General features: G+C 35.3%; 1 protein-coding gene across 3 annotated transcripts; it reads left to right on the forward strand.

The window, feature by feature from the left end:
* Positions 1–6,486: 6,486 nt before the first annotated feature.
* On the forward strand, positions 6,487–13,574 carry LOC127125905 (eukaryotic translation initiation factor 3 subunit A). 3 transcript variants are annotated; one of them, XM_051054764.1, is made up of 13 exons: positions 6,487–6,638; positions 6,966–7,039; positions 7,134–7,615; positions 8,036–8,251; positions 8,332–8,700; positions 8,794–8,823; positions 10,430–10,657; positions 10,740–10,901; positions 11,324–11,752; positions 11,829–12,035; positions 12,185–12,265; positions 12,428–12,629; positions 12,905–13,574. In XM_051054764.1, exons 2-13 carry the CDS (start codon positions 6,994–6,996, stop codon positions 13,321–13,323), a joined length of 2,871 nt encoding a protein of 956 aa, XP_050910721.1. In that variant the 5' UTR covers positions 6,487–6,638; positions 6,966–6,993; the 3' UTR covers positions 13,324–13,574. The 3 variants fall into 3 exon arrangements, with proteins under 3 accessions (XP_050910721.1, XP_050910722.1, XP_050910723.1); XM_051054765.1 differs by lacking the exon at positions 6,487–6,638 and adding an exon at positions 6,678–6,696; XM_051054766.1 differs by lacking the exon at positions 6,487–6,638 and adding an exon at positions 6,761–6,842.
* The last annotated feature ends 1,892 nt before the right edge of the window (positions 13,575–15,466 follow it).

A 15,466-nucleotide genomic window follows, 5' to 3' on the forward strand; every position in this document is an offset into this window, starting at 1 on the left:
ACCGTCCGTCATTTCCTCTTGTCGGGCCGGTGTTTTCGGTTGAGGAGGAGGCGTAGGGTTCCGACGGACCTGAGCCTTTAGGGCTCCTAAAGAGTCTAATATCCTTGTCATTTGGGTTGCCAACTGTTGATAACTCTGCGTCGAATCCTGGATCAATGGCCTCAATATGGTACTCATTTGCTGAGTTAGCATGTGTACCATTTCATGATTACTCTCGTACATCTGTTGGCACATGACGATGATAGAACTTGACGTAAAAGTTGGGATTGACTGAGATGTCAGTCTGAAACCTAGGGGTCGACCAAATGGGGTTGCCAAAGATCCAAACCTCTGGTAGCGAGGGAATGGCGATGATGAGATATCACTGTAAGTCGAACCGAGGTTATGCATACTTGCCATAAACTCATTCAACATTCCCAATGTTCGGTGCATGGGGATCTTGAAACTGGGCATATATTGCCTAGTAGTTCCCATGGTTGTTGGAGTCGGTGTTTATGGCTGACACAGTGTCATAATTGGCCCTACAAATGCTGTCAAAATCGTTGACGCCATGCTGGAGCCGATATCGGCAACCTGGGACATCGTTGTGTTTCCCGCCGAAGACGTTTCTTCGTGTGGTCTAATTGACGTCATTTTACCACTGCGCAATCACATACACCTAACACTGTCGGGGTCCCACTAGGCGTGTCAATTTGTTGTTTCGTCAATAATCTCTAGCCTTCCTATGAGAGGGTTACTTGCAGGACCGGTTACAAAGTCATAGACTTAGTGTTTGAGTGTATGGTGTTTTGGTAAACAATGTCTTTGAAAGGTTAAAAAAGTGTAAACGTAACTCTTGATGAGTTAGGGATATGGTAAAAGTAAGACGAACAATAATGTATAAATAGTAAAGCAAGAAATCAAAGGTAAATTTGGTAAGATTAAATGACTTATAAATGTAAAATGGAGGCAAAGTACATTTTTTGTAGGGAGATTGACTATTTTCTCGTAAACACTTTGGTATTTCAAGTTTCACTCCTACTACAAATGTCCCAAATGCCACCCTTATAATCTCCTCTAACACTTGTTTAAATACTAATTAAAACTAACCGTCGGGGGGTTACAAAACTATCTCATGATGACACATGTCAGTCCATTCCCCCCATGTTTGTAAATAACTACCCGCATTCTTTGATTGCCCACGACTGCCTCCACCATTCAAGTATTTCGACTTCGACCAAACTTACAAATGTTGGCCCATGGATGCGTTCACCTTCCTGTCAATACTGCTCCGACGGGTTCCTTAGTCGACCTGATTTTCTTCTTTATCCGAAACTGGTCAGCTAACACATACACATGGCAGTGTTAGCGTGGCAAGATGCTACATGACATACCACATGGCTAACGTCAACATTATTCATGAACCCATAAAAATCGTAGTTAATCGATAACTAAAATCGTGGCTAATCTGTAGCAAATACATTGCAAGAACTATGATTCAAAAAAATGCAGTATGTTAAAAATAAAATTTAAGCACTTATCAACAAATGTTTTTTTTCTATAGCTCTTACAATACCAACCAACACTATAAAAAACAATAGAAGAAAAAAACGAATTATTGGTAAACAACTTTTACAAGGCACGTAGATTCATCATTATGCATTTCTATGTCTTGTAAAACACAATATAATTAACAATAGAGACCAATAAGAATTATGTTGGTTTCATTCCTTTCCTTTGTGACAATAAGGAATTACATTAGTTTCATTTCTTTCCTTTGATGGTATAAGTATAGTAGCACATGGGCACAAATATAACAATGTTCTATCTTCGCTTCATGACCTGTACTAACTAAGCATGTCATACTGCAAAAGGACTATATTTAGACATAATAATAGCAACAACAAAAGCATGAAATAGTGCATGAATTCCAATAGTATCAGTAAAAAAACTACAAGCCAAAATGTGACATTAATAAGATAGAAGACTTCAACAAAATAAAATAGAATTGGATACAAAAATGAATGGTTAAGATGTATGGTTGGTGTTGTCAGTATATAGAAAAGGTTTAGAACCATGAAACAACTGAAGTAAAACAAAGAGATGATGGATCTTGGACGAATATTACCATACATAATGTTTCCTTTAAAACTATTTGTTTGTAGTAAAATACTCGCATAAACAAATACAAAACACATTGCAGAAAGACTTTGTCTGAGAGAGTTGTGATATAAACAAAATTTAGAATAACTTTTGAAATATGGATTGAGGAAGCTTGTTGGCCTGCAGGTACCATGACCAAACCAAATTCAAATTATGAAGATACAATTATGGTATTTATCTATACTCAGTTAACTTGAAGCTAAGTATTGCTTATTCAAGTTGGCTACATGGATTAAGAGAAACAAAAATAAAAATAAAAAGAGAAGGCATATTTCCAACTATTCTCCTCAATGAAGTTTTTGACGGTGCGACCTTCAATTGCATCCTTCCTCAAATTGGTAACCTTATCAATCATACGTTTTAAAACATATTTGTTTGGTGTTAATATTGAAGAAGCATTTGAACTTTAAAACATAAAAGAAAAAAAGAAGCATAATGCAAAAATTACTATGTTATGATATATGTACAACTGTGCTTCTGGTGATATCAATCATCTTGATTTTGCAAAAGCAGTCTCCTTATCCATGAGCAAAGAATGAATGGTTCAAATAAGGAGGAGTAGACATTGAAGGTGACACATGAGGAGCATTATGAAATAGGCAAAGGCATAATGAGAGGCCGATGAAGAGGCAGAGGCATACCATTTACAATCATGACTGTTATGGAATGCTACAAGTCATAATTTGGGACACCATTAGTACGAGTGCCCAACATGGGAGAAAATAGTGAATTATGTTGAGCTTAACAAATAGGAAGAGATGTTGTTGATGACACAAGTAGATTCTCATCAAAACAAAAAAGAGGAAGTATAGTTTCTTGATTTTGGTTGCTCAAATCATATGTCCGGAAACAAGGAATGGTTCACGCAACTGGATGAAAGCTTTAGGCACTTAGTCAAGCTTGCAAATAACTCAGAGCTAAAAGTAATGGGAAAGGGAAACATTAGATTGAAGTTCAGAGGAAGAAATCAAACTGTAAGTAACGTATTTTTTGTTCCTGAATTATGCAATAGCTTAATCAATATTGGGCAACTCTAAAATTAAGGCATCACAATTGTAATTAAGCATGGAGTTTGCAAGCTATATCATCCGAACAAAGGTTGTATACTGGAAAGCATGATGACCACTAGCAAAATGTTCCTTGTGATAACAAACATTCTTATATCAATCCCTACATGCTTTAAATAAAGTGTTAATAACCTTGGTGAAATATGGCATAAAAGGTTTAGTTACTTGAGCTATAAGAATCTGGCATTGTTGCATAACAAGAATTTGGTTCGAGGGCTTCCAAAATTGAATGTTTCGTCAAAATTTTGTACAAACTACATGGTCGAAAAATAACAATGAGAAGCTATTCCTAAGAAAAGTATATGGAGAGCCAAACAACAACTACAACTTATTCACTCAGATATATGTAGTCCAATCTCTCTTGAATCACATGGAAATAAAAGGTACATACTGACATTTATTGATGATTTCAGCCGAAAACTTTGGGTTTACTTTCTAAATAAGAAAAGTGAAACCTTCACCATTTTCAAAGAATTTAAAACCATGGTAGAAAAGGAAACTAGTTTGGCATTGTATTGTTTAAGAACAGATAAATGAGGATAATTCAATTCAAATGAATTTTCAAATTTTTGTAAAGCTCAAGGAATCAAGAGACAATTGACAATAACTTATACACCTCAATAAGCACAAGAATCGCACAGTTATGAATATGGTACACTTCATATTGGAAGAGAAGAGACCGCCCAAAATGTTTTGACCAGAAGCCACAAAATGGGCATGCCATGTGCTTAACAGAAGCCCCGCATCTGCTATAAAAGATAAGACGCCAGAAGAGTGTTTGAGTGGTTTCAAGACCAGTGTCGAACACTTTAAAGTGTTCGGAGGTGTAGGAAACGTTCATGTACCAGAAGCTTGAAGACTCGATCTTGATGCTAGAAGCCAGAAACATGTATTCATTGGATACATCGAGAAATCAAAAGGATACAAAATCATAAATCCTTTAACTATAAAGGTAACAATCAGTCGAGATGTAATATTTGAGGAAGATGATTGCTGGAATTGGGGGAGGACATGTGCAAAATCAAAAAGTGATGTACTTGATTGGGGTGAAGCCTATGAGGAAAGAATTGGGGAATTAGATGAACATGAAGATGAAAATACCACGAGTGAATCAGAAGAAGACAACTTAGAAATAGAGGATTCCACTTTAAATGAAGCGGTAACTCTACCAACCTTAGCAAAAAGAACAAGAAAAACTCCAATCTACCATTAAGACTATACAAGTGGAGGAGAATTATCAAAAGACGAGGTACACATTTTTCTTATGTTTATGTCAAATGATCCAATTTATTATGAAGAAACAGTGAAAGATAAAAACTAGAGAGATGCCATGGACATGGAAATAACAGCAATAAGAAAGAACCAAACCTGAGAGTTAGTTCAAGCTCCCTCAGAAGCAAAAATAATAGGTGTAAAGTGGATCTACAGAATAAAGCTGAATGAAAGCGATGAAGCTAGCAAGTGTAAAGCTCGGTTGGTGGCAAAGGGTTATGCACGAGAAAAAATAGTAGATTATGATGAGGTTTTTACCCCGGCTGCAAGATGGGATACCATCTGAATGGTGATAGCTCTAGCAACAAGAAATGGGTAGAAACTCTACCAATTGGATGTCAAAAGTGCATTTTTGGATGAAGAGTTGCATGATAATGTATATGTATCACAACCGCAAGGATATGGAGTAAAAGTGGAAGAAAATAAAGTTTACAAACTGAAAATGGCACTTTATGGGTTGAAGCAGACTCCAAGACCATGGTTCAGTAAGATCGAAAGTTACTTCCTTAATGAAGGTTTTGAAAGGAGCTGTTATGAACACACTTTGTTCATTAAAGAGGAGAAAGAGAAAACATTGATTGTAAGTCTTTATGCTGATGATCTTATTTTTACTAGTAATGATCTGATCATGATGTAAGGGTTCAAAAATTCCATGAAAAGAGAATTCGAGATGGCTGATCTAGGCAAAATGAAGTACTTTTTAGGAGTTGAACTGCGTCAAAATGCGAGAGCAATACACATAAGATAAAAGAAATATGTTGGAGAAGTTCTCAAGAGATTCGACATGAGAAACTGTAATGGAGTAAAAAACCCCATAGTCACCGGAAGTATTGAGCTGTCAAGAGAAGAGGAAGAAAAACAAGTTGACGAAACTCTTTTCAAGCAGATGATGGGGAGTTTAATGTATATGACAGCAACCAGACTTGACTTAATGTATTGTGTGTGTCTTATTAGTCGGTTCATGTCAAATCCGAAGGAAGTAGACATGCTTGTAACGAAAAGAATCTTAAGGTATATTTAAATCAACAATTGATCTCATCATCTTCTACTAGAAAGGGTGCAAGGACAAGTAAATAACTTACATGGACAACAATTATGCTGGCGATATAGATGACCGGAAAAGTACCTCAGGCTATATATTCATGTTAAGTGGTAGAGCTGTTGCATGAGCATCCAAGAAGCAACTAGTGGTTACTTTTTCTACAACTGAATATGAATACGTAGCAGCTGCATCCTGTGCTTGCCAATGTATTTAAATGCAACACATTATAAAACATATTAAAGGTAATCAATCTGATTGCGTTACAATATTCTACGACAATTCTTCTACCATTAAGCTTGCTAAGAATCCAGTTTTTCATGGGAGAAGCAAACACATAGGCATGATGTTTCATTTTTTGAGAAATCTAACTATGGGTGTATCTGTTGATATGAAGTTCTGTGGAATAAATGATCAGCTTGTAAATATCATGACCAAGCCATTAAAGTTGAACCAATTGGAGAAAATTCAAAAGCATATGGGGTACAAGCAACAAAATATTAAACTAAAATGCAACGTGCATGCTTAATTTAGGGGAGAAATTGTTGGAATATTAATATTTGTTTGAATTAGTATTTGAATTTTAGCCAGTTAATAAAATTCCTACTCAAAAAGAGTATCTAGATTAAGTCCTATTCTTTAGCATAGAGGACTGAAAAATAGCAATTTTAATTTTATGCAGTTTTATGGAAGGTTATTTATACAACCTCAATTTTCTCTTTTTTCATCAAACAAAGTTTGCAATATCAATAAAGTTTGAGTTTATTGTATTCTTACATTGATTAACAATATATGCATGAGGTGCATATGAAGATATATCTTTTGAAGAGATTTTTGAATTTTTACCTAGTATCTAAGTAATATATAAGGTGCATTAAAAAATTTCAAAAAAATAATTCTATTTGTGTTATTTCAGACAACTACTCTTTTTTCCCCCTCCAAAGCCCAAGTGTTCAGGCCCAACGTTTTTTAACGAACAGATTGGGCTTTACGGGCCCAGAGATCTACTTCTTCTTATCGGAAACACATAGCAAAAATTTCAGTTCTTCCTTTACGTAACCCTAGCAGAATAAGCAGCCGCTACTGTAATCAACGACGCCACTGATTCATCCTCCTCGGTACTATGCTTTTTCATCTCTTCTTCACCATCCCTCATATTCCACTGTAGTTTTTCAGGTTCTTTGTCCATATATTTTTTTATTCATTGTTGTTCTCGTGAAATGCATCTGAGACAGCCGTTACAGTGATTTGTCCCGCACCTGGCATCGCTGGACCGCCGCGATCACGCCACTATTGGCCGCAATTAACTATCTAGATCATCAGCTTAGTTTGATTCTAATCCTGATAGATTTGCCGTTTTTTCTAGTCAATTTTGCTATGAATTTGTGTTTCACTGTTGTTCCTGGCGTTAATTTTATTTTGATTATCGTTCTTTTTAATTGCAGAGGGGATTTTTTTTCGTGAATTTGCAATATGACGTCATTCTTGAAGCCTGAGAATGCCCTCAAACGGGCAGAAGGTTTGTTTCAAAGATGATTTATTTTTATTTTTATCTCGGTGTTTATTTATTGTAAAAAGTAATGCAATTGAATCGCTTATTATTTGATGTACAGAGTTGATCAATGTGGGGCAGAAGCAGGATGCTCTTCAGACTCTGCACGACCTTATAACTTCAAAAAGATACCGAGCATGGCAGAAAACACTTGAGCGGATTATGTTTAAGTATGTAGAGCTGTGTGTAGACATGAGGAAAGGACGGTTTGCTAAGGACGGGCTTATTCAGTACCGTATCATATGTCAGCAAGTGAATGTTAGTTCACTTGAGGAGGTGATTAAGCATTTTATGCATTTGTCAACTGAGAAAGCTGAGCAAGCTCGTAGCCAGGCTCAGGCCTTAGAAGAGGCCCTTGATGTTGATGACTTGGAGGCGGATAAAAGGCCTGAGGACTTGATGCTGAGCTATGTCAGTGGTGAAAAGGGGAAGGATCGTTCTGATCGGGAGCTTGTTACCCCATGGTTTAAATTTCTTTGGGAAACTTACAGGACCGTGCTTGAGATATTGCGGAACAACTCTAAATTGGAAGCTTTATATGCTGTAATATTTTCTTATCTCAATCAATCTATATTCTTGATATTTTTGTTTTAGGTATAGAATGTTATATGACTTTGTAGGTATTTTTCTTTTTTATATTTTTTAACTTACCTCTCTGTGCATGGTCTTGTGAGACAGGTTAACCTCATTGCAGTATAAAATATTTATAATTATATTCTAAGTTGTCTCTTTTGTTTATGTAAAATCCAGTGTTTTAGTTTTAGCCATTTAACTATGGCAGACAGTTATCCTGATGAGTAGAATTTAATTGCTTGACACATTGGATATGTTGTTGCTGTTACTCATCAACTTATTCTTCTTTTTCATCTCCTTTTCTTGTATGTTTTATTGCTAAAACAATAATTCAGGATGCACAATTGCGATATGTCAAACTTATAGTCGAGACTCCATTGCCACATGCAGATGACAGCTCACCGAGCTTTCCAGTTTTGTAAGCAATATAAACGGACAACAGAGTTCAGAAGGCTTTGTGAAATCATTAGAAATCATTTGGCTAATCTTAACAAATATCGGGACCAACGAGACCGACCTGATCTTTCTGCTCCCGAAAGCTTGCAATTGTATCTTGATACAAGATTTGAGCAGCTGAAAATTGCCACTGAGCTTGAACTCTGGCAGGTTTGAAACTTCTCATTTTTTTTACTTCGAGCTATTTTTTTTAATAATGTTGGAAGACCTGACAATTTGTTGCATTGCAGGAAGCCTTTAGATCTGTTGAAGATATACATGGGTTAATGTGCATGGTCAAGAAAACACCAAAACCATCATTGATGACGGTTTACTATGTTAAGTTGACTGAAATATTTTGGATATCTTCAAGTCATTTATATCATGCATATGCTTGGTTCAAACTCTTTTTGTTACAAAAAAGCTTCAACAAAAATCTGAGTCAGAAGGATTTGCAGTTGATAGCTTCATCTGTTGTTCTAGCTGCACTTTCAGTTCCTCCTCATGATCGCACTCACGGTGCATCTCATTTAGAACTAGAGCATGAAAAGGAACGAAATTTGAGGATGGCTAACCTCATAGGCTTTAATCTCGAAACTAAGCCCGATAGCAGAGAAGTGGTATTTTACTTTCCCTCATTTGAACTCCCTATAGCATATTGATATTTGTTTGCAAATCTTACAATTTGTTATTGTTTCTGTTGTCTTTCCCAGCTCTCCAGGTCATCACTTCTTGCTGAACTGGTAAGATATTCTCAATATTTTTTGTTTTGATTAGAGATATTCTCATTATTTGAAACACAGCTCTATATAAATTCCTTTTCTACAATCATTCTTTATTTTTGTTATTTTGATGTGTATTGTTGAAGGCGGGGTTTCAAGTGAGAAATTGACTTATATAGGGGTTTCAAGTAAGAAATTGACTTATAGGATATCTACTCCCTCTTAACTGTTGACTTTAATAACTGTGCACATTTAATTTTCAATTTGTGTTTTGTGTGGTTGATCTTGATCATATTGGTTTGAATTTATTTCCTCATCATCTCATTGTAAACTTTGCCGAGCTCCATTGTACCATGTTTTTGATTTTTGCATTCCATGTGTTGGTTGTTAATATTTGTTGTGTGGTAATCATTTAAACCTGCATATACCTTCGTTAATCTGATTGTTGATTTTCATGGATTAGATGGAATAAGGACGGTAATGAGATAATTTGTTGTTGTGGTATCTAATCAAATTCTCATATTTATGTTGATTTCTCGGTCAAGTACCAGTAGTACAATTACTTTACATATAAGTTTACCCCAATGCATATTTCAAACATGAATCTAATCCTTCAAACAATTTCCAAATCCTGAAATTTGTATTTTATCTCGGTATATTATGGATGTCATGTGTGTCGTGCATTGTTGATCTCATCAGTTTAACATTTTCTAGAATGATGTTGATGTTCATACCTCTAATTGCTTTAGTTGCCAATAGGCATGTCAATGGGGCGGGTCGGGGATGGTTTTTACCTCCCCAAACCCAAACCCGAATCCCCCATCAATCCCCGTTCCCCACCCCAAACCCAAGAATCAAAACCCAAACCCATCCAAACGGTTTTGGGTTAGGTTCGGGTATCCCAGCCTCCTCCACCATTCGTTTAGTGAAATCAATTTTTTTTAGTAGAAATAATTATTTTTTCCATAATAAAATTACATTAAAATAAATAAAAAAACAATCTAAAAAAATTCCATACATACATTTCAAATTATTTAAATATTAAATTAAAATTAAAATATCAAAGCATTGACCACATATGGAATATTCTAAGTTATCAAAAATAATAATGCACATATTTAATACATTGACCACATGCTCTAATTATTTAAACTCTACTCTGTAAATGATTTAGTATTCACGTTTTATTCTAGTTATTTTGATTTTCAAATCCTGAACAATGTATTTTATTTTTGTTAATTGTGGATGTAAGTTTTTCATTGATGGTATAATCATTTTAACATTTTTTTGATAGACTGATGCTTAGGTTTATGTCTGTTATTGCTTTAGTTGTGATTTTTATTTTTTACATCTTTTTCAACTGATTTGGTTAAACTTTTCACTGTAATTGATTTAGTTATTCAGCTATCACCTTTATTTATTTTGACTTGATGCCAATGCTTTCTTTTTTTGTGGATTACATATTTAATCCTTCACGCACGTACATATAATAATCTATCTTAAGCCATTTGGTGGTGTATAGAACCTATTGTCAATAGGTTCAAAGGTTGGATGACCTCTGGGATAGTATTATTGTAATAAATAGATGCTTTTGACTCTGAAGTCCTTATGTTTGGATTAATTGCAGGCATCAAAGGGTGTAATGTCTTGTGTTTCACAAGAAGTGAAAGACATTTACTATCTTTTGGAACATGAATTTCTACCCTCTGATCTTGCATTAAAAGTACTACCCTTGCTAAATAAAATTTCAAAATTAGGGGGTAAGTTTACCTTTGCTTCATCAGTTCCGGAGGTGCATTTTTCGCAGTATGTCCCAGCACTTGAGAAGTTAGCTACCTTGAGGTTGCTACAACAGGTGCATTTTCTTTTTTTGTGGATTACTTATTTAATCCTTCTGTTTTATGTGTACTTAAACCTGTTCACCCTCCCTCTTCTAGGTGTCTAATGTGTACCAATCGATGAAGATTGAAAACTTAGCTGGGATGATTCCTTTCTTTGATTTTTCCGTTGTGGAAAAGATTTCCGTAGATGCCGTTAAGCAGAAGTTTCTGTCCATGAAAGTTGACCACATGAAAAATGTTGTAATTTTCTGCAAGACGGTATGTTTTCCTTATCATGGTTCGATTTCCTTTTTAAACTTACGCTACAGTAGGTGAATTTATTGTTTGAAGAGAATGTTGGAGTGGAATGATAATAGTAGAGAGAATTGGGGTAGCACCTGTTACAGAAAAGATGGATGGTTGACTCTCGTTTTAGGTGGTTTGTGCATGTTAATTCGGGAATACATTGGTTTGATGATCAATCTTTGGTCTGCAGAAACGTCATTTCTCATAAATTGTTTGAGATTATTTCGTTTGCACCGATATCAAATGCTTAGACTAAGTTCTTTACATAAACTTTTGTTATGGTTTAGGCGGGGAAATTTTATATTTGTTTACATATAAGCTCAGAATCTGACACTTTAATTGTATAATAGTGGTACTCTTACCAAATGTTTTGGAAATTGCTTCTTTTCTACCAGAGTCTTGAGGCTGATGGCTTGAGGGATCACTTGGCAAGTTTTGCTGAGCAGTTGAACAAGGCACGGCAAATGATTTGTCCACCTGATGCGCAACGATCAAAACACGGAGGCTTGCTTCCGACTTTGCCAGAGGTTGTAGCCAAAGAACACAAGAGGCTTCTTGCTCGGAAATCAATTATTGAGAAGAGGAAAGAGGAACAAGAAAGGCAGCTTCTTGAACAGGAACGTGAGGAGGAGTCTAAGAGACTAAGATTGCAGAAAATTACTGAAGAAGCAGAGCGAAAGCGGCTTGAAACTGAGGTTGAGCTGAGGAAAAAACAGAGACTCAAAATGGAAATGGAGGAGAAAGATAAAGAGGAAGCTCAGGCTATACTTCAGGAAGCTGAAAAGCGCTTTAAGAGAAAGGGTAAAAAGCCCATCATAGAAGGGGTAAGTTGAAGCCTGCAATCAATTAAGTTATTGGTTTGTTTGTTATGCTAATGCTAACTATGACCTCTATCTGTAGGGTGTAATTTCTAAGAAAACCTTGGTGGAGTTGGCATTGATTGAACAACACCGGGAGAAGCAGGAAATGGAGAAGAAACTGCAGAAATTAGCTAAAACCATGGATTATTTGGAAAGAGCAAAGAGAGAAGAGGCTGCTCCACTTATTGAAGCTGCATATCAACAACGCTTAGTGGAAGAGAGGGTTCTTCATGAAAATGAGCAACAAGTAATGTCTATTTGTGCTCTTTGAAATAATTGATTTTTTTTCTTCATATTTTTCATCTCATTGGAACAGAATCTTCATTTGTAACTTTTTAATAAAACAAGTTTATTTCTTGTAATGATTTCTAACTGTTAGACAATGGATTTATGCAGCAAGAGGTTGAACTGAGCGAACAGCGCCATGCTGGAGATCTCAAGGAGAAAGAAAGGCTTAGTCGAATGATGGGCCATAAAGTTAGTATCATAAACCCATATGCTACTTTCTTTGTCTGTATCATCAGTAATGATGAACTTTTAACAATTGATGTTATTTGTCATCATAGAAGTCAGAATACCAATTATTAAATTTACCTGGTAAAAATACTACTAATATTTTGACACGTGTTGACTTTACAGGAGATATATCAAGAGAGAGTTGTCAGTCATCGCCAAGCAGAATTTAACAGATTGAGGACAGAAAGCGAGGAGCGTATATCTAGGATTTTACAGTCCAGGAGACAGGAGAGGGATAAAATGAGGAAGTTGAAGTATTATCTTATTGTTGAAGAAGAGAGACGGCAAAAATTGCGGGAGGAGGAAGAAGCTCAAAAGCGTGAAGGTAATCATTATTATTTTGTTTTCCTGGAATATATATAGAAGCCCGAGCTTGCGTTTTATTGAAAGGATCGCACAAGACTTGTTAAAGTGTCTATTCAATTAAATTCTACCAAAGCAGTCATGATTATATTTTTAATCCCATCCCTTGTATTTCATTCTTTCTTTATTAGTAAATGTTTTCTGTGGAATCCGCGTGTTACCATCTATTAACCAATACAGTAGTCTATCTTCCATTTTTTATTTAGATAACATGTATATGGTGTTTTTGAACTCCAGAGGCTGAGAGAAAAAAGAAGGAACAGGCTGAACGCCAAGCAAAATTGGATGAGATGGCTGAAAAGATGAGGAAAAGGGAACAAGAAATTGCTGAAAAAATTGAGAGGGAAAAGAGGGAAGCATTGCTGGGTAGACCAACTGAACCAGCTATGAGGCCGTATGAGCCGCCTGCCCGTCCATTGGAGTCACGCCCTGCTGTTTCTGTAGCTTCAGCAACCCCAGCTCCTGGGAAATATGTTCCCAAGTTCCGGCGAGCAGGAGCTGAGACCACAGCTGCTGCTCCTCCAGAAGCAGACCGTTGGAGCAACAGTGGCAGCAGGCCAGATGGTGACAGGTGGGAACGTGGAACTTCCTTTGGTGGGGGTTCAAGGTCATCTTCATCATGGTCCTCTTCCAGGAATCCGCGTGATCGTCCATGATTTATTACCAGTGCCATTGTGGCCTTTGGGGGTCTTGCCTTGTATTGTGCCGGTTTTACTGATTTTTGCTGAGCTCTTTGTCCTCCACAGTTTGAATTTTAGAATTCTTTTTGATACCGAGTTCTCATTTATTTATCTTCCAATGCTTATCCTTGGTTCTGTTGAAGAGCATGTCAACAAAATGTTCTATTTTATGATTCAGTTGAATTTGATATGGTAATCAAAATTTCATGCCAGGCATGTATTCCTGACCTTTTGTTTTCTATATATATTGCCAGACCTATTCCCAGTTTTGTTCTATCGAAAATAAAAAGATTTGCAGCCTACTCTTGTTTTATAAACTTGTGTTCTTTGCAAAACTGGTTATTATGTCAACATGCCATTCATATTTGTATGACAAGAACTCTGTTGTGCATTCTAATTGCATGATTAGTATTACTCTGGAGTTTTCAAAATCACGCAACTGCTTTCAAATTTAAATTTAATGTGATACCTGACATGCTCTAAGTTTGTTGTTTGGATTAACGTTGAGTTTGGTAGAACTACTTTAAGTTTATGATCTTCCCTATTTTATCGAAAATTTTATAGAAAAAATTGAAATATTTATTTAAAGATAGATATGTAAAAAAAATCTAGTAGATTTCTTGATCACGTGGTTCCATTATTATTAATTTTTTGTATCTATCTTTCGATTAAGATTTTTTCTATTTCGTTAAATAAATGGGAAATTTAATTAGAAGATACAAGAAAATAGCGACAAAAGCTTAAAAAACAAAATTTTATTGATTTTATCTCACGCACCTGTTGTATTGGTCATCATTCAACACCTTTTTTTTTAAAGGATCAGTTAAATTTGTATATAAAGTATTCAAATGCATAAAAACTTCAGCTTTTATATGTAATATTTGTATTATAGCAGTTTAAATTGAAAAATTTATGAATAATAATACCTCTACTAATTTGCCATTTTTATAGTAGTTCATTCGTGGCAAGATTTACTGTTGGTAACATGCAAAGTATACCCTTCTGCGGTACATACTCATAACTCATCTTTGTATAGTTCCGTTGGTTTAATTTTCCAAAAGGATTTCACAACAACAAACCTTATTATTCTTTATAATGTCGGTTATATAGATCACTTTCTTATTTTACTTAAAGATGTCAGTTATATGAATTAATTTCTCTCATAATTTTTGATTTAGGATTATCTTATATCCTTATCCTTAATCTCAAAGTTTTCCTTAATAATGTTTACGATAATTTTTATAAATCTTTCTTTACTTATAATTGTTTGACTTTTTTCTATCTAATTAATTCTCTTTCCCACAAAATTTATCCATCTTCTCTCTACATATCTAAATCATCTAAATTTATTTTTCACTATCTTTTATACTATAGGTACTTCCCAAACATTCTCTGCAATATAGTTATTTCTAATCTTATCTTTTCTAGTCTTACCACATTCTACCTAACATCATCTCTGATTCACTTACTTTATTTTCGTTTTGATTCTTTATGACTCAAGATACTGTCCGTATAACATCATATGTCTTGTTACAATTAGATAAAATATTTTCTTCAGGTTGAACAGTATCTTTGTGTCACATGAAGTTCACGATTCTCTCCCCCATTTCAGCCACCAATTTAAATTCGATAGTTTACTTCCCTTTTTATTTCTCATTCGTTTGTATTACATTCATAAAATATTTAAACCGCATGACTTGTGGGATGACATTGTTATGATCCTCGAGCAAGAAAACTTCACGTTTCTTGTCATATTGTGCAACTTTCACCTATAGGTTAAAAACACTTTTCATTTTGTTAAACTTACATTCCATATACTCCTTCTTACTTAAGCTTAGGCAAAATGCATGCGTTTTTAAACTCGTCTCCAAATCTCCAACCTCTAATTTCTATCCTCCATCGACTCTCAAAGTAGGACTATATCATCTACAAAAAAATATGCATCTCAATGTTAGTTCTTGGACGTGTTTTGCGAGTATATCCAAATTTAAAGTAAAAGGTAGGAGCCTAGGGTTGAACCTTGATCCAAACCTATTGTAATGGGGGAGTTCGTCCTTCTCTCCACAATGTGTTTACACACCCGTTGATACTTCATACAAATCATGGACAACTCGAATAT

Source organism: Lathyrus oleraceus, chromosome 3 (assembly GCF_024323335.1).
Source record: "Lathyrus oleraceus cultivar Zhongwan6 chromosome 3, CAAS_Psat_ZW6_1.0, whole genome shotgun sequence".
Lineage (NCBI taxonomy): Eukaryota > Viridiplantae > Streptophyta > Magnoliopsida > Fabales > Fabaceae > Lathyrus > Lathyrus oleraceus.